The sequence below is a fragment of the Pteropus medius genome, unplaced genomic scaffold, assembly GCF_902729225.1.
Source record: "Pteropus medius unplaced genomic scaffold, Ma_sr-lr_union100, whole genome shotgun sequence".
Classification (NCBI taxonomy): domain Eukaryota; kingdom Metazoa; phylum Chordata; class Mammalia; order Chiroptera; family Pteropodidae; genus Pteropus; species Pteropus medius.
Window position 1 is genome coordinate 686509 of NW_024340693.1, and position 17026 is coordinate 703534.

Below are 17026 nucleotides of genomic sequence, written 5' to 3' on the forward strand. Positions count from 1 at the left end.
CCCGGGGGTGACGCCTCGGGCTCGCCGCTCGGGGCGGAAGGGGGCGGGAAGACGCGAGACGGGCGGGCGGCGGCGGGGGCCGCGGAGCCGAGCGGGGCCGGGGAGCGGGGGCGCCGGGCGCCGCGAGGAGGCGCTGCTGCGGGCGCGGGCCGGCGGCGGGCCGCGGGCGCCGGGGGCAGGGCTGATGGCCCGGCGCCGCCCTCAGCGCGCGGGAAGCCCGCGCCCCGGCCGTGCGCGCCCGGCCGCCGCTACTTACCCAGCGAGCAGGTGAGCAGCGGGAGCAGCGCCCGCGGCGCGCGGCGGCGGGCGGGCGGCCGCATCCCGGGCGCGGGGCGAAGACGCGCGCGAGCGGAGCAGCGCCACCGCCGCCCCTGCCGCGCGGTGACCCGTCTCCGCGGCGCCCGCCCCCCCGCCGGCTCCGCCCGCGCCCCCTGGCGGCCGGCAGCGGCAGCGCCCCGCGTGCGCGCCTCCGGCTCTCGGCCCAGGAGAGGTGGCCGCTCCGCCCCAGGCACCGCGTGCTCCTCCGGGACGACCTGCGCCGCTCCGGCCACCAGCCTCCTCTCCGCCCTTCCCCCCTGCCCTCCAGCTAGGCCGCGTCCTGCACCCTGATGTGCCGCGCCCCCCTCCTCCTGGACCTCCAGCAATTGGTCCGTGGTCCCCTTCTGGTCCCCAAAGTGATGGGGGGCGGCGGAAAGGGGAAGCGAAAGGACCTTGCTCTGCTGCTCCCTGTTGCCATCTGCTGTGAAAACCAGCAACTCAACTCTGAACACGGTTGGCACCAGGTCTCCACTTGGGTGAAGGTGTTTCTTAATTGGCTCAACTAATTTACTTAAGGTTCGTTTTTAATGGAATTCGGCCAAACGCTTAGGCCTGGAATTTGGCTTTCGAAAGAAGTATGTGTGTGAATGTAATTTCGTACAAATGTAACCAAGCGTTCACCAGAATGGAAAAGGAAGGGCGTCATTTCAAAACGCCTGATAAAAATGAATTAAGTCGGAATGCGAGCAGAGGAGGGTCCTGCCGAAACCATGGGGCTGTCGGGGGTCTCCCTGGCAGGGCACTGGCCCCCTTAGATCTGTGGTGGACTGACGAGGAAAGGATCACAGACCGAGGACTACAAACCCCACTAACCCCACTAACAAGTCTGTACCCCGGGCCCCCACTCTCCTCTGCCTTAGGAAGCTGGCAGGACCAGGTGCTGGCTCATCACCCACCTGAGCTTAGGCCACCACCTCCCGCAGGTCTTGTCCGTTTTCCTTCGTACTTGGTCACATTTTTCAGATGCCCACTCTGTGCCCAGGACTATGCTAAGCTCTCTAGGAACACCGGTATCTCCCACGTGGACACGTAGCATTCACCCACTTGCTAAATATCGAGAAGGCACTGAGGTGCCCGTGCCAGGACCCGAGGAGGGGGCGGGGGAGGGGGGGACACCAGCAAGATGTGGGGGAGCTAGAGAAGCAAACGCTGAATAAATGTTTGTTGGCTTGAGCCCTATAGACACAAGTGCCATTAGGGGTTAACCTCAAATACACCAGGACAGTATTGTCATTTGTCCATGTAGCAGCTACTGTGAGTTTTGTTTGTTTGTTTTAAAGAAGGAAGTCTAGAGACAATGGGTTTTCTCTCTCCAGTTTATACTGACTTCTTAAAACTGAGAACGAAATATCGTGCGCGTTGTCTACTTCACGTGAATGAAAAGGTTTCCATTTTGTCCCATTCAGCCAAGGTTTGTGGCCACACGGCAATGCTGTTGGTGGGTAGGAGAGGGGAAAGAAACGTAGGAATCCTTCCTTTCACTTTTTAGTGAGGCTTTTCAAATTCGTGGCTGACTGTACTGATCCCTTTTATCCTTCTAAAACGTACCTGCCTGGTTCAGAGTTCTAGCAGGCTCTCAATTTCCAAAGCTGTTTGCCTTTCTTCCAAGAAAATATGCCTCGCATCGTTCAGATAGTAAACACTAAAGCAAGGTGGGTTCAGATAGACACAGATGCCCAACAATTAAACAGCTAGCTTGCCAAGTGTGCTCAAATACCTGCTCCACGTTTGGTAACCAGCAACTCCGGGCGCCTGATCAACATTTTCATCGAAATTCATCGTGTCAGGGAATTGCCGTGTGCCGGGGCCTGCAGACAGCAGAGAGCACACACTCTGTTTAATAAACTCGCCCTGGCGTTTCTCCCTTCCACACAGACATAGATAAATGGCACGTTACAAAGCTCCATAACTCACATTCTAAAAAGGATTACCTTTCACCGACTCCGGTCCTGTGATTAATGGACTTGCTGGGAGTTCTCTCTCCCTACCACGAGTCCAGAGTCTCCTGGAACAGAGGTGCCGGTGAGGACACGAACAGGTGCAGGCGGCTCCTCGGGTGCAGCCAGAACCCACCATCCCGTTGGGGCGGCACCAACGTTGCTTTTTACAGCACAGGTGGGTGGGGACACCTGGGAGCTCGCCAAGGGAAAGACAGATCTGTCACAGCCGTGGGAATCTGTCAGAAAGGCGGAAGGGCCTTTTGTGCAGGGCCTTGAAGGAGACCCAGGAGGGTCCTGGGCTGGGAGGAGGAAGACCTCCGGGCAGAGGCACTGCACGCAGTGGAGTGGGGACTTGGAGAAGGTGGCACAGGGGGCTCACCCCTCCTGGCCTGCTGCCTCTCTGGTGTACCTTGTAAGAGGCTTCCTGGGAATCCAGCCTGACCAAGGGACAGATTCCAACTCCCCTCTCCCCGGGGCCCCTCACAAGGGAGTGGCCATAGGAATCGCAAGTGACCCCAGGGATCACTTTCCAAACCTAAAATCAGATCGAGGGGCAGTTGGGACTAGATATCGGGTCTCTAGGGCTTAGGGTCATCGTGAGCATCACGCCCCGATTTAACCCCCTGCTGACCGCACCCCACCCCCAGATTCAAGAGGAGCAGCCAGTCAGGGCTCCTGGTGTCTTAACCTTTCGGAAAGCAAGAGGACCTTTGCCCGCCGTGGGAGGAGAGACAGGAAGAAAAGAGACCCAGCGAAACCTTCGTCAGGGTCCATGCGGTGGCCGCAGCTCCCCCCACCCCGCCCCCGCAGCAGGGCGCAGGAGGAACTCCCATGACATGTATAAGGTGGCCTCCCCAACGCCCTCGAGGGCCTGGTCTCTCTGAGATCGCAGAGCCGTCCACAAAGGATAGGCGAAACCCACACTGTCCAGCCAGACCTTCGCCCAGGATTTTACCAGCAGAGGCTTAACCACGGGATTTTCCAAATTCGGCCAGCAATGAGATCCAGGAACCACAACCGGGCGTGCCATCCGGGCAGGTCCCAGGATAAGGCCAGAAACGCAAAGCCACCGCCGCTCGACTCTGTTCTTTCAAAGACAGAGTGGTGCGGAGGCTTCTCAATGAAAGCGAGCTATCTCCCAGGAACGCCCGATGAGACATAGATTGTCCCCTTGGCTGTCCTGTTCTCCTTTCTAGAATCACATATCCTCCCATTCTCAGTAAAGATTGCCGTTAAGAATCGCTGCTCACAGATGTATCAACAGGAGCACCAGGAAGTGTCACTGAGAACAGGAGCCGTGGGCCCCGCCCACACGAAACGTGTCCGCGTTTTGCTGCCGGGGCGAATGAGTAGCTGTTCGTTCATTTGACAGCAGCCGCTCTCTGATGTAGGGTCTCGGTCCACACGCTCAACAAAATGAGGAAACGTTTTCCGTTTCTCCGTCGACACACAGGTCAGACAGTTAAGTGCAGGCGCGAGGCCCTCACGTGACCTACTGAGGCTGGGATGAGAGATGCATTTTCCTGGGGAGATCAGAGTCTAGCGGAGAGAACCAAGACGTGCCTCAATACGGTGAGTCCCCTAGGTGGCACAGGAAGGACGTGTCACTGATGGGACACATCCCCCTGGGGGCCTGGAGAAGGGCTCGCACGCGGGGCAGTGAACTGGGCCTTCAGGAGCAGGCGGACAGGGGACGGGGGAGGTGGCAAGCAGTGCCCTGGACGTCGGGAGCTGTGAGGTCACAGACCGATGCATTCAGTTGACATGGTCTAGGCTACTGGACAGGCCTGGATGCCATGCTCAGAAGAATGGTCCTCCGTTGAGTATGGCCATGAGGACAGTGGACAGGCGGGAAAGATGTCAGCAGGCGATGACGGTCCACTACGAGACTGTAGCTCATAAGTCCTGTCTTGTGTTTACTTCTGCAAACCGCCCCCCCCACCCCCCGCCGGGGCACCGATTTATAGAATGAGCTATGTATGCTGTGAGAAAATCGATTCAATGGTATGTTCTGGATAGGTGGGAGAGAGGAAGGAAAAGAAGAAAGACTGTTTTGAGAAACACCACGAGGAAAGGAGACAGGGAAAGATGAGCCGAACACATCGCTGTTATTCCCGCCCTGAGGATGGGTAAACTGAGTCTCGGGCCGGTCAAGTACCGATAGCCGGATATCTGCCTTTCGCAGCAGCTTCTTTGCACGAAACCACGCTCTGTCACGGTGGCAGAGGCGGCAGGAATGGAGGGGAAGGCCCCACAGAGGTCAGCTGGGTGGTGCCTGTGGGGGCGACACCAACTGGAGCAGAGAGCGAGGCTGCAGAAGACAAATAAAGCAGTTAACCGACATGGAGACGCGGCAGGGGAGCGAGTTCGTGGAGAAAAACCAAAGACTATCACCATGGCCGTTGTCCCAGTGAGAGCCAGACCCTCGCAACAGCGACGGGTTCGTAGCCACGGCTCACATTTCAGAAGCTCCTCGTGCGTACGCCGGGCACGCTGCTGTGTGCTTCACGCACGTGATTTCTCGTTAAATAACATTTGCTTTAACTCTCAAAACTGCTTTATGCCAATTTTAGAGAGGTCAAGGAGGGCGCCTGAGGACAGCACCTCTCAACAGTGGGGTCCCGAGTCCCAGAGGTTCCCCAGACTCTTGCAGATGGCCCGGCTCACAAGCTCAGAACTTTTTATGACAAGTACGGAAATGGCATTTGCTTTGTGCCTCTGTGGTGAATTTCCGCCACGGGTGCAAACGCAGCCGTGGGTGACAAGTGGAGTTGCCTCGCACTGATTGAGGCGGTGACGGCAGGCTCCCCGCGGTGGCACCACCGCCAACAAAGTCAAGGTCACTTCAGGGGATGCTCGTGGAAGCAGTGCGTGTAAATCACTCGTTTTACTGAATCACGCCCCGGAGCACGCATCTTTTTCAAATTGTGTGTGGCAAACCGAGGTATAGCATAAAAGGGCTTCCTCTGTATAGCAAACCGTGATGTCTCAAGACACCACGCTGGTGTGAGTGCTTGAGTTGCAACCTGAACGAGCTGGGTTTTGTTTTTTGTTTTTTGTTTGTTTGTTTGTTTGTTTTCCCACAGAACACCATGTTTAGTTGATAGAAACGCTGGCAGACAAACTATGGTTATTCAGCATTAAGACCGGGCCAATAGTTTCTCAGAAATAAACAGTGAACCCATCACTTCAAGGAAAACGACTGACGTGAGGTGTTGCTAACAATAAAATTCAAGCTTTCGCGTGAAAATTGAATTTTGGAAAACTCGTATCTGCCGCCGTAAGCCCAAAAGCTTCCCAACCCTTGACAGCTTTTCGACGAGATCGACGGCGGTGTTGACAAATGCTTTTTTTTTTTTTTTTTTAGTTTGTATAACAAAATGAGTCCACATTTGAAAGAACTACATACTTTTGTGAAACGATATGTGTGATATATGTGACCTATGTGTGACGTTACACGATCGTGACTGGGTTAAGAGAAAAGTTCCGTTCGCAGTGCGAAAAAGACCAACGGATGTTTACGTAACACAGTACGAAAGTTTGCTGATCTGGCTTCAGATGCCACCTTACAGCTAACCTTGAAGAAACACCGTCCCCCCCTGTCCCATAATGCCCCATCGCCTGCTCCCTAAAGACGCAAGACACCGGGAGACAGAGACGAGGTTGAGAACGTAGCCTTCGAGGACTCACAAAATATCTGGAAAGAAAAGACAAAACTGCAGGTGACGTCACCTTACCCTGCACAGCGCTTGACCACACAAATGATTCTTGAACGGGGTCGTCAGGGGAGTGATCCCAGAGACTCCGACGGCTTTGAGTGGTCTGGGAAGAAAGAAAACCCTGGCTTGGATCATGGAGGTCGGTTTCGGGAAGAAGGTGAGATCTGAGTAGAGGGCGTAACATGAGGGAAGGAGCCAAACTGGTAGACATGGAAAAAAAAATAAATAAATGAAGACACCAAGTCGGCGAGGTACGAGGGATATCTGTGGAAGGTGGACAGACCAGTGTGGCTGCAGGTAGTCATGTCGGAAAAGGTATTGTCACAAAGATGACATCGGGCTGGGAAGACAGGACAGGAGCCAGCCAGGAGTGGGGCACTGGACCCGGTGAGGCCTCGGGTCCCTGGGAAGAGAGGGCAGAGCCGGCCAGGAAAGGAGGCCACGGGGCCTTGGGGGCTTCTCACTCGTGGACAAGAGAACTGTCGGGCTTGGAGATACAGACACCATCGTTTCCGTTGAAGAAGCTGGAACTGAAATATGCTTTATGCCTCTTTTTTTCCTAACAATATATTTCCTTTGTAGTCCCCCCAACCCCGAATTTCAACAACAGTAAAATAGCCGTGGTGTGATAACGTCTCGCACAGATGAAAAATACGATTTGCAGAAATAGCATCTTAGGAGCGTCAGGTGAAGCACATGTTGGCGTCATCTTGCTTACCTTCGGTCATCATGGTCTTTGGCTTATGACAGCGAGTGAGGTCGGTGCTGGTGTTTCCCTGCTTTGTACACTGACATCTGCTTTCAGAGGGACAGAAGATGGGAAACAAGGACCCCCCAAACCTCGAGAAGCGTGTTACACCCGTGCTCAGGAAATCACCCGGGCGTTGGTTAAGAATAAGGAGTCATGAAAGTGGGCAGCGGGGTAACGAGAGAGACTCTCTGCGTGCGAGGCGTTCGTAGCATCTCCGGGCGATTGGAATCCACATCTTCTTCCTTCTGTGATGCCTGCAAGGTTACATCCTCGCTTCTGTTTAAGTGTTTGAGGTTAAATCCCAGCCTGCAGAATGCTAGAACAGAGTAAGGAAGTCGAGGCCGACGGCTGAGGCCTTGAGTGGCAGGCTCACCAAGTGGCACTTTCTCCCACAGCCAGTGGGGCCCCGCTATGTGGCTGAGAGGCTGACGCTGGTCAAAGCGGCTCTGGCCGCGACTCCGGGGGCAGAGTGCAGGATGCGCGCACCAGAGGGTGGAGCCCATTGCAGTCGTCCAGGCATGGCCATTCAGAGGCCGGACAAGGACCAGGAAGATTTAACACAATTCCGAAGCCTGGAGGCCCCGTAGTTGGGGGAGCCCAGGAAAGGAACGTGTAGGTTTAAAAGGTTTCGGGGTTCTCTGTTTGACACATTGCAACTGAGGGAAAGGCGGGCCATCCCAAGGGACACTTTCCCTATGGACAGACACAGGGACTGGAACTTAGGGAGGGGTCAGTGTCAGAAATACAGACTCAAAGCGAGCCACAAAAGAATTGGAATAAAACTCACACATGGAGATGGAGAGAGACAGACAGAGAGAGATAGAGAGAAGGGAGGAGGAGAGAGAGGGGAGAGGAGGGGAGGAGGGAGGAGGACACCAGGGGAGGGTTTCTGTTTGGTTTTCCCTCCTGACGCTGAATACTTGGTGTCTTTTCCAAACCTACTTATTCAACTCTTATTCAATTCAAGCGGGGTCTGGGGACTTGGCCTTGGCTTCCTGGCCCCCAAGCCTTGCTCCCTGCCCCTCCCCATGTCCACTCCCCAAACCCCCCAGAATACTGGAGCATACCCGATACATTTCTGTTCTTTCCATTCTTTTTCTCCTTAAATCAGCTGCAGTGATTTCTCTTGCTTGCAGCCCAGACGCATGACAAGGACAAAAAAGGCCATCAGTGTCATCGAGTCCTGCGGGTTGTTCAAGAAGGCACTGGATTTCATAGTTTGGTCATTTGTGATTTTAGACAGATAGCTGGTGACGGGAAGAAAATGTCACCGGGAGTGGACAAGAGCGAGTTCAAGGATAATGCTGATCTAACCAGGGCCTGAGACGGGAAGGGACTGCTGGAGGACCCACTGGCTTCCGGCCGGTTAAGAATCCGAGGCCGTCTCTCGCCCAGGGCTGCGTCTTACATGAGAAACGAGGCAGGAGAGGTTTTGATTCCCTTTGCTTTTCCCTCCTCCGATCTTGGCACCGTGACTAGGAAGAGACTGGCAGACTGCCCAGCCGGGGCACCAGGAGGGTCTGATGGTCCAGAACTCGCCGCCGCCGAGTCCTTCTCCCCACTTCCCGCTCCTTCATGCGGGTGAAACAGGCTCATGAACTTGGAGCACGGAGTTCATCCCCACAGGGACGTGGGCCTCTCCCGAGCTGCACATCCCAACGAGTAAAACTGTCATATTCTTTCGCACCTCTGAGCAAACACCGCCAACTTTCCCTTCTGACGGCACGATCCCCCGTTCTCCTGTCGGGCAAAGTCACGGTCCTCCCGGAGGGCTCCGGTCGGATATCGCTTATCCGGGGGCAGGGTGACCCGAGTCCTCCACAGCACAGCTCGGGTCACATGACCCCTGTGTCCATCCTCCTTACCCGGGCTCTCTAACCGGTCAGCTCTGCACCACAGTTCCCTATATCTATGTATAAATGATGTGTGTGTCGCCGTACCGATTATGTGCATCTAGGGCACACGAAAATAGAACAATTGAAGTATGTGATTAAAAAAAAATAGACAAGTCCTAATATTTGCTCTTTTCCCCATTCCCCCCGCCCCCAGCCCAGCGGGCACTGCCTTTGCACATAATGCCCTCGTGTTCACAGCATCCATCGCGTTCTGTTATCATTCTGCTTCTATACCCGGTCTAATTTGCCTTTGCATCCATCCGCATAGTGCCTGATACAAAATAGGTACCTGTACATATCTGTTGAATTAACCTCTATCACATCAGAAATCGCTTTTCATAAACAGTTTCAAGTTCCCATGAATTCTCCGTCATGACAGATGGCAGCAATCGGCGTATCATTGACAGACTTCTCCGAACAAGGCAAGTGAATTGCTTTTTCATTTAAGCTGTCCTGACACTTGTCTCGATTAGGTTTTCTCCTCTGCCAGCCCTGGATTTATGCCTTTGGGCACAAAGGAATGACAAGCCAATCCCAGGTCTGGGACTGGGTTTCAAAATGAAGTATTTGGGCATCGCCATCTCACTGAGTCATTAATTCGCAAATGTGAAAATCTCCCCGAGGAAGCCAAAAATCCAGTGATTCAGACAAGTCTCGAATGGAGATTAAAAAAGAAGAAGGAGAACAATAGGAATATACTTTAAATAGCCACCATTCCCATTTCTGAAAATTCTATTCCGTTTGGGCATTCCGGGCTCAGTGCTTCTTCTCGTGAGTATTATCCGAATGTGAAATGTGTTTTAAAAAAAAAAATAGAATCTTTAAAAAATACTGTGATGTCATGGTCCCCTGCTCACTCCAGGGGTTGAAGTCATGCTGCTGATGGAGCGATTAAGTGTGGGAGTTCTATGCGGACCCCCCACCTGAAGGGACACCAAGTGGACACTAGGATGGGGGGGAGCTGTCGGAATGCTGCTTCCGCTTGGAGAACCCTACAGGGAATTGATGGCAGGTGCATGCCGGTCACGGAGTGCTTGAGGATTTGAGTTGGTGTTGGGGTAACAGGCCACCCGTTCCTTCTCCCCGCTGGGGGTTTATTCCTGGATGTGCTACACCCAGGGAACAGCAGCCAGGGGCTGCCTGGGCGGTCGCCCCTGGCTGGGCTAGCGTTGGGCTGCATGCCGATGGACGAGGCCAGATTCGGAGTGTCCGTGACCGAATGTGGGTTCCCGTCTCCCAGCGTGGTCGTTACGTGTCAGCTGTCCCCAAGGGTTCTGCCTATACTGCCCATTCCCCCGTCACTCTGCTTCAGTTTTCTTCACGGTTCTTACTGCAGGCCGTCTTTTGGGTTTGGTTTGGTTTTTTTCGGTCAGTCTCCCTCTGTTTGCACGTGAGCTCCGTGAGGGCGAGGATTTCTGTGTGCCGTTTACTGCCGAAGACCGGCTGCCTGGCCCGGTGCTGGGCTTGTTGCAGACGCTCGGTGAATGTTTGCCGAGTGAATGAATGAACGTCAGACTGACAGGTAGATGCGTGTGGATCCGGGAGGAAGAAGCCCAGATGCCCCTCAGGTCGGCCGCTCACCTAAGCAGCAGGATCTCTGCCACCTCGGGCGGACCTCTCCACTGGGGTTTCAAGCAAAGCCTCGTCGGAAGTGGCTATGGCAGGACAGGGCCTGGGGATGTGGGCGCCATCCGGGTATCATCGACCCTGACAGCTCGCAGAAATCTCTCTGCGCACGTGTGTCTTCTCTCTCTCGTCCTTTCTGTCCAGCATAAGTAAAACAGAATACAGTGCTTTTAAATTCTTGGGTCAAATCAAAAGGACGCTACAAAATGCACGTAGCACAAAAGCGGTCACTGCTGGGCTTGGGCTGTGACCCCACGATGACCAGAGTCACGTCACACGTTGGTTAAAACGTCAAGAGCAGGGCCTGGCTTACTCCGGCGTCAGCTGCCATCTGTCTCTGTGTCACGTGTGCTCCGGATGTCACCTCGTCTCCCCGAACCTGGTGAATCCTGAACAGTCCGCTTAATGCGGGGAGAAGGCAGCGCGTGAACTGTTCTCGTTCCAAACCCCACTTTTCCGAGACGTGGGGCTGACAGTTCACAGCCACTCAGTGCGGTTAATCCTGCGTCTCCCAGGCAGCCCCCCGACCCCGACGGCTTCGAGGTTCATCTCTGCGGGATGCTTGCACCCCTGCGGGACCCATAGCTGTCCCTCTGGGGAGATTTAGCAGCTTGGGCTCCAGTAACAGGGCAACGGACACCCGAGAGCTGAGGGCCCCCGATGTGGGGGAGCCCCTTGGAGCGAGGCCTGGCCCTCTGCAGGGAGCCCGCAGACCCTCCGCACCCCTTCCCCAAGGGAGAACAGGACCTGCTGCGTGAGACCAGGTGGAGGACAGTCCCCACCTAACCCTCCCGAAGCCTCACCAGGACTGGGAGCACCAGATACTAACCTTTGCCCCCAAGGGACCGAAAATTCCGTTCTGTTCTCTGGGGACTCATCGGTTAGGAATTTGCGGCTTGGACTGTGCTGGGAGAACAGGAAGGAGCTTCTGAAAAGCACTTTGTTCTGTCTCCCAGCCTTGCCCGCACCCCCGCCCGCCACCTCAGTCACTGACAGCCCGCTGTCCCCTCCACGGCGCAGCCCCTCCGGAGGCTCAAGCCAGGACCTGGGAGTTCAGCTCCTGGCTCCGCCACTTACCGACGTCCTGGGTGTCCTCGGGGAAGTGGCAGAACCGGCTGAGCCTTACTCTCATTTGTTAAAGGAGGACAAAATAGCAGGTCCTTCTGTGAGAGGCGGCCTGACACTGCCCCACGCCCGGAAGGCCCACGACGGAAGCACGGTGACCCAGAGCAGGGCTCAGCCGAGGGATGGACCGAGAAAGACAGCAAGTTCTCATGCGCCTGCGGGAGCCCGCTGGGTGTGGCTGAGCCTGGACCGGAGGCACCCCGAAACCCCCAGGGCGTGCCACTCAGCACGTTCCCCCTGCGTGTTCTGTTTTCATTGGTTGTTTGGTGTTTTTGTTGCCTGCTAATACCACAGCCCAAACTAACATGCTGCTTTTCTGTGCCCTCGCTCTTCACGTGGGCGGCTCCGTGTAAGATTTTCCTGAGCGTCTGGCTCCCCTGGGTGGCAAAGAGAATAAAGTCACATTTCCAGGAATCCGGTTCTCTGCGTACACAGTCTCACTCCTACAGTGTTTTGACACCGGACGCCTCCTGTCCTGTCTTCTTGGCTTTACTCTTAGCCCGTGAACGCCTGGCTCCCGGCTGTGGCGCCGCTGTGTCTGCAGCGAGCCAGTCGAATCCCCCCACTGGTCCTGTTTGGGGAGACCACTGGGCTTGGGTCAGTGACACAGTGGCGGGGCGGGAAGGGCGAGTCACCGTCCAGAAGCGGTCAGGACACAAAGCGCCCCCCGTTTGGAATTACCCGTGCGAACCTGCCCAGCCCCCTGCGTGCTTTTAAAGGCCCCAGCCCTGTGAACTGGGCTCGTCCACCTCACTCCCAATCGAGAAACTGCAGAATCCAGGTTCGGGGGGGCAGGGAATTCAAGCCCACGGGCGTTTTCATTGTGAAATTGGCAAGGACGCATTTGAAAACACGAAGGTTTGGCCGGCTGGTTTTATTTTCTCACGATCGATTTCCCAGAAAGCCGCTGCAATCGCAAAGTCCTCGAGGTCCTGGAAGCCCTTGCTGAGCTGTTGGTACTGGGACAACCAGGAGGCTGGTGAGCTTGCTGTGCTTGTGCCCTACGGGGACACTTGCTCTCCCAGAAACACTATGCTGCTTGTCCTTCCAGAGACAACCCATCTCCTGTGCGTTTCATTCCTGGCTGGAAGATGAGTCCCCTTCCCCCAGCCTCCACATCTCAGCTTGGGTGTCAACCACTCTGTCCCCCGCCCCAAGCCACCGGCCCAGGCTGGGCTAGGGGTCCCACTTCTGCTGCCCATAAGGTTCTGTGCTCGGTGCTGTCATTATGATGCTCGGTGCTGTCATTATGGTGCCCTCACTGGGTCATGATGTGTTTACGGGTTGTGTTCCCAACCAGACTGAGAAGCTCGAGGTGGGGTCTTCGTCTCGTTTTTCTTTACACCGAGCGCTTCCTGGCGCGAAGCTTGGCCCAGAGTTTATTAAATGAATGTATGAATTAGAAGGACAGGAGGAGATAAAATAGCATGTGTTGCCTAGGTGCCTTCCGGCACGGCGGTGAGGATTTACGTAAACGACCTGGAGACGAACCGGACACAGAATGAGCCTGTTTGTGGACTGCACGCTGGTGGGTCCACATTGTGATGGCGAAAATTCTGCCGCTCAGAGCTGTAAGCCACTTCCGGGAGTCACAGAGCCACAGCGAGGGCTGAGATGCCAGCATGGCTGCCTCTCTGGTCGCGAGGCTCCTGGCTTCACCTACACCTCCCTGTGGCCCCTTGTTACCCCTCTCTCTATCCCTCGCCCCAGCACGTGGGCAAACATTTTTGTTGTTGTCGTTGATAATGATCTTGGAATCGGCTGTAATACTTTTACATAATGCCCTTCCACCGGAGAGATTCCACAAATATTTGTTGGATGACTGACTGGAAATTCCAGGGCTGAACAAAGGTGTCTGATTAGTCCGTCTGTTGTTGCCTGGCACGATATTATTCCTTTAGAAAATGGACTCTGCAGAAACATAACATTATAAACACTGGAGAAAGAGCTCTAAGGAAGGAAAGTAAAGTTAATCTCTCCAGGACGGTGACGAAGCTAAAATCTGTGGAATAGTCTCAAGACTCTCTTACAACAGGAAAGAGGCATTTTAACCTCCCTGCGAAAATTGGATTCTCTGATTTCGAACCATCTGCAAAGATACTAACAGATCGGACTAACCTGCGAGGTCTGTGCACCGCTGCTTAGCTGAGCCGTCAGGTGCTAAGAGCAGCAGCCGGAAGCTGAGGACAAGGAAACGGGTCTGTGGATCCCCTGGGAGAGGACCGCAAGGGGAATGAGGCTACCCAGAGCCGCCTTAGGCGACCAGGAGCTTCCTCAAGGCCATGACAAGCATGGCTGCCCTCTACCCTGCTCCCTGTTGGTGGCAGACACTTTGCTCATGTTATGTTATTTAGTTCATTGGTCCCCACGCTACCACGAGGCGGTAGTCGCTCCTATCCACCTGCCACAGGTGAGATTTCAGACAGGTTAGGCCACTGCCCCGGGGAGGCTGAGGATGCCAGGGTCTACGCCAGATCCATCGAACTCCAGACACAGAAGCTAGAACCTGTAACTGTCACCACCTCAGACTCCACAGCCTGCTGGCCGGCCTGAACCTTGTTGCGTCCGCAGCCGTACCCCCGGTGCAGACTGGGGTTCTCATCCGTCATAGGTGAAGCCGGGGCCGCTCTGTATGAGCCGAGAGCACAGCGGACTAGTTAGAAAAAACATTTGAAGCTGAAGGCCAACGGGCATCTTCTTCATGCCGTCTGTCAGGACTTACTTAAAAGCACGAAGGCTTGGCCATATCAGTTTATCGTGATGGATTTCCTGGGGACCCACCGCTACCGAAGACCATCAATGAGGTCCTTGGAACCCTGACTGGAAACAGCCCAAGGCCCCTCAATGCCACAGTCCCCTCCCCTATCACTGCCAAGCACCCCCACACCCCCCTACTCACAAACACACTTCACTGTGCCCCAGGAAGAGTCGTGATCTGTTCAAGGACAAAGGTGACCCCCAAGGACACGTCATAGGTCATGATAGTAAGGACAGGGCTTCCTGCACTCTCAAGAAACAGAAAACACCCGTTTGTTCACCACGGTGCCACGGGTGACAAGCCTGGCTTCTCCCCAGGAGGGGCCCTTGCCACTGGGAGAAGCAGCCAATGGCCTACCTATCGTGGCTCGTCCTAATGGGGGCCCCCTGTACTGCCTTGCAGCGGCTGCTGCCTCGCCGCCCTGGGAAAGGCCAAAGAGAAGTCACGCAGGATCCAGACACGCACGTACTGAGGGCCCAGGGACCAAAAGGTTTGCATCCTGCAACATCTCAGAGACACACCCAATAGCGAACCCGGAGGCTGACGACAGGTAGAGACAGGCAGGGTCAGGAGCGAAAGACAGACTGCCCTTACTTTTTCTCTCGGGCTGACCCTGCTCCCTTCCTTCAGAGACAAAGGAGAACAATTCAATGTTCTTGTCAAACAGTAACAATGGTTGATAGCCGGTCAGCACCTCAGAGAAGAGCCTCTGCCAGCACAAAATGAAGCGCAATTACCTCTCTGTGCAGCCTATAGACCTCCTGTCTTTTAATGAAATAATTTACAACCGTCCTCAGGAAAAACAGACTTAGGATTTCGCAACTTAAATAGTTGGCTTCGCAGTCATTAGTCAGCGTTATCGGCTCCCTGACAGTCACTGTGCTTGTCCTCTGGGAGGGGGGAGTGTAGGTCTCCCCCAGGGCTTACTGTTGTCCAACACACCCACCCTGCACCTTCTGTCTGTGGGTGTAGACAGCTGTTGGGAGGCACGGGCAGTGACTTTGGAGTGCCTTGATATTCAGAATTGCCAAGAAATACCCTTTTTGCCATTTCTCCTTTATGTTGGGGAATTAAGTATAGTGACTTTAATTTGCGTGACTGTGGGTTCTCGCGTCTCTTTTCCACCCTGCTCTTACTGTCCACCACTAGACAGCCGACCCTTTGTGACTATACCCCCCCTCACCGACAGCTGACTTTGCAAGCAGGCAGTCAGCTCTCTTAAAGGGTCTGGAAGGAGGGATTTCATTTCAGGTGGCATACCTGGGCTAAGATCAGTCCGACTTACCCAATAAAAACAACTTCTGAAAATGTTATTTATTCTACCACATCCCCTTTCTCAGAGGACTGTGAGTTCGTTTGGGCTCCAAGAACTTAATGTGCCATCCAATGACGACGTCCATAATAACACTAACATCTCTGGAGCTCAGACACACCCTGGTTTCAGGATCTATCAGACATAAAAAAAAAAATACACCAACACTTGGGTGGAAATGAAGGCGTTTCCTTTCCACAGGACAGATACGAAGAACATGGCCTGAAATGCCTCGTTTTCATGCGTAAGGACTTTAAGTTACCCCATTACAGTTCAGGACAGAGAAGACACAGGACGCCCACACTTCCTCCCCCTCCTTTCTTCTCACGCATGCTGAAGAAACAAAGAGACAAAAGGAATCTATTTCTGGGGCACATGGATTTCGTTTTCAGGGTGAAAAAAATCCAAATATTATGTAGGGCAACAATGATCCTGGTTCTCCAAACACGAAATTTCCTTATTTTTTTTCTACTGTAATAGAACTGTTAAGGTAACCATAAATGCAAGAATTATTTTCCGTAACTGTGAGGCACACACAAAAAAATTAGAGCTAACTCTATTTTCAAATTTAAGAATACAATCGCCTTTATATAGTTTCCATCATCCCCATTTTTAAGGTGAAATGAGGCACTTAGAAGTAGGCCGCTTGTCTGACAGCCAGGTAAGGCACTTGACTTTGGGTAACAACTGCCTTATCCAGTTACACGCGGTTGAAATGCGCTTGTATTTCCATGTGACTGAGGGAGAGTGGGCATGGAGGTAATAGGCAAACTTAAAGACATAGAAAAGTATAAAATAACAGGCAGCAACAGGGTTCCACCTTTTTTTTTTTTTTAATGCTCTGACGCTTTAGTGAAAAGTTAACGGGGACATGCTGTTCAGGGAAAGACACAAAAGGTGTTTCAGATCAAACAAGAAGCAAAACGCCATCTAATATCTGTGGCGTGGAGGGGCAGGATGGGAACGAGGCGAGCTCAAGTCAGAGGTATAAACGGAAAGCGATGCCGCAGATAGACTTTCAAATCACGCCACGTTCAAAAATGCGGTCTTAAAATAAAATAAAAAAGACTCCAAACCAAAACAACAAAAAAACCCTGGCATTTCGCAAAAGATCCTGCCGTATGATAAATATAAGAACACAAACCCTGTGCTTATTATTTGCGGTCTAAACGGAAATCCTCCTAAATCGTAAACCACCAGTTGTAACCTAGGTAATAATAGAAACGAGCACATAACAAACGCGCACACAGAACCACGCAGCACCTTGACAACGCGCGCAAAGGCGCCGGAGGGAAATCGGGGTCTCGCGAGAGTCCTCCAGACAAAGCCGGATCCCGGCACGCACCGCGGCCGGGACTACATATCCCAGCATGCAAGGCGCACAGCGCCGGCCGCGAGACTACGGTTCCCGACATGCTCTCCTCACAGCGGGGCGGCCTCCTCGGCGTCGGCATCTCTGGCCGCCCGCTCGGTCTCGTTAGAGTGTCGGGGTCGGACAGCACCACCCACGAGAGCATGACGAATTTCCCAGTCATTCTTCATTGCTCGTTGGGCTAGGACAGCGGAGAGCCCGGGGCTGGGG

General features: G+C 54.0%; 1 protein-coding gene and 2 long non-coding RNA genes across 4 annotated transcripts in view; all 3 read right to left on the reverse strand.

Moving 5' to 3' along the window:
* Positions 1–2341, reverse strand: part of B3GLCT (beta 3-glucosyltransferase) — a 64814-nt gene extending 62473 nt beyond the window's left edge. The window contains exons 1-2 of one of the 2 annotated variants that reach the window (XM_039861712.1): positions 2250–2341; positions 2036–2126 (exon numbers count right to left, since the gene is read on the reverse strand). In XM_039861712.1, the coding sequence (XP_039717646.1) occupies positions 2036–2087 (52 nt within the window). In that variant the 5' untranslated portion in view covers positions 2088–2126; positions 2250–2341. Of the gene's footprint in view, positions 1–256; positions 405–2035; positions 2127–2249 lie in introns of those variants that run through there. The other variant, XM_039861640.1, reaches the window with a different exon arrangement.
* Positions 2342–10451: 8110 nt separating this feature from the next.
* Positions 10452–11979, reverse strand: LOC120601981 (uncharacterized). The gene is made up of 2 exons (XR_005652614.1): positions 11327–11979; positions 10452–11155 (listed from the first exon to the last, which is right to left on the reverse strand). It is a non-coding gene; the product is annotated as an uncharacterized LOC120601981 (long non-coding RNA).
* Positions 11980–13125: 1146 nt separating this feature from the next.
* Positions 13126–15950, reverse strand: LOC120602014 (uncharacterized). Its single transcript, XR_005652624.1, has 2 exons — positions 14274–15950; positions 13126–13285 (listed from the first exon to the last, which is right to left on the reverse strand). It is a non-coding gene; the product is annotated as an uncharacterized LOC120602014 (long non-coding RNA).
* Between the last annotated feature and the right edge of the window lie 1076 nt (positions 15951–17026).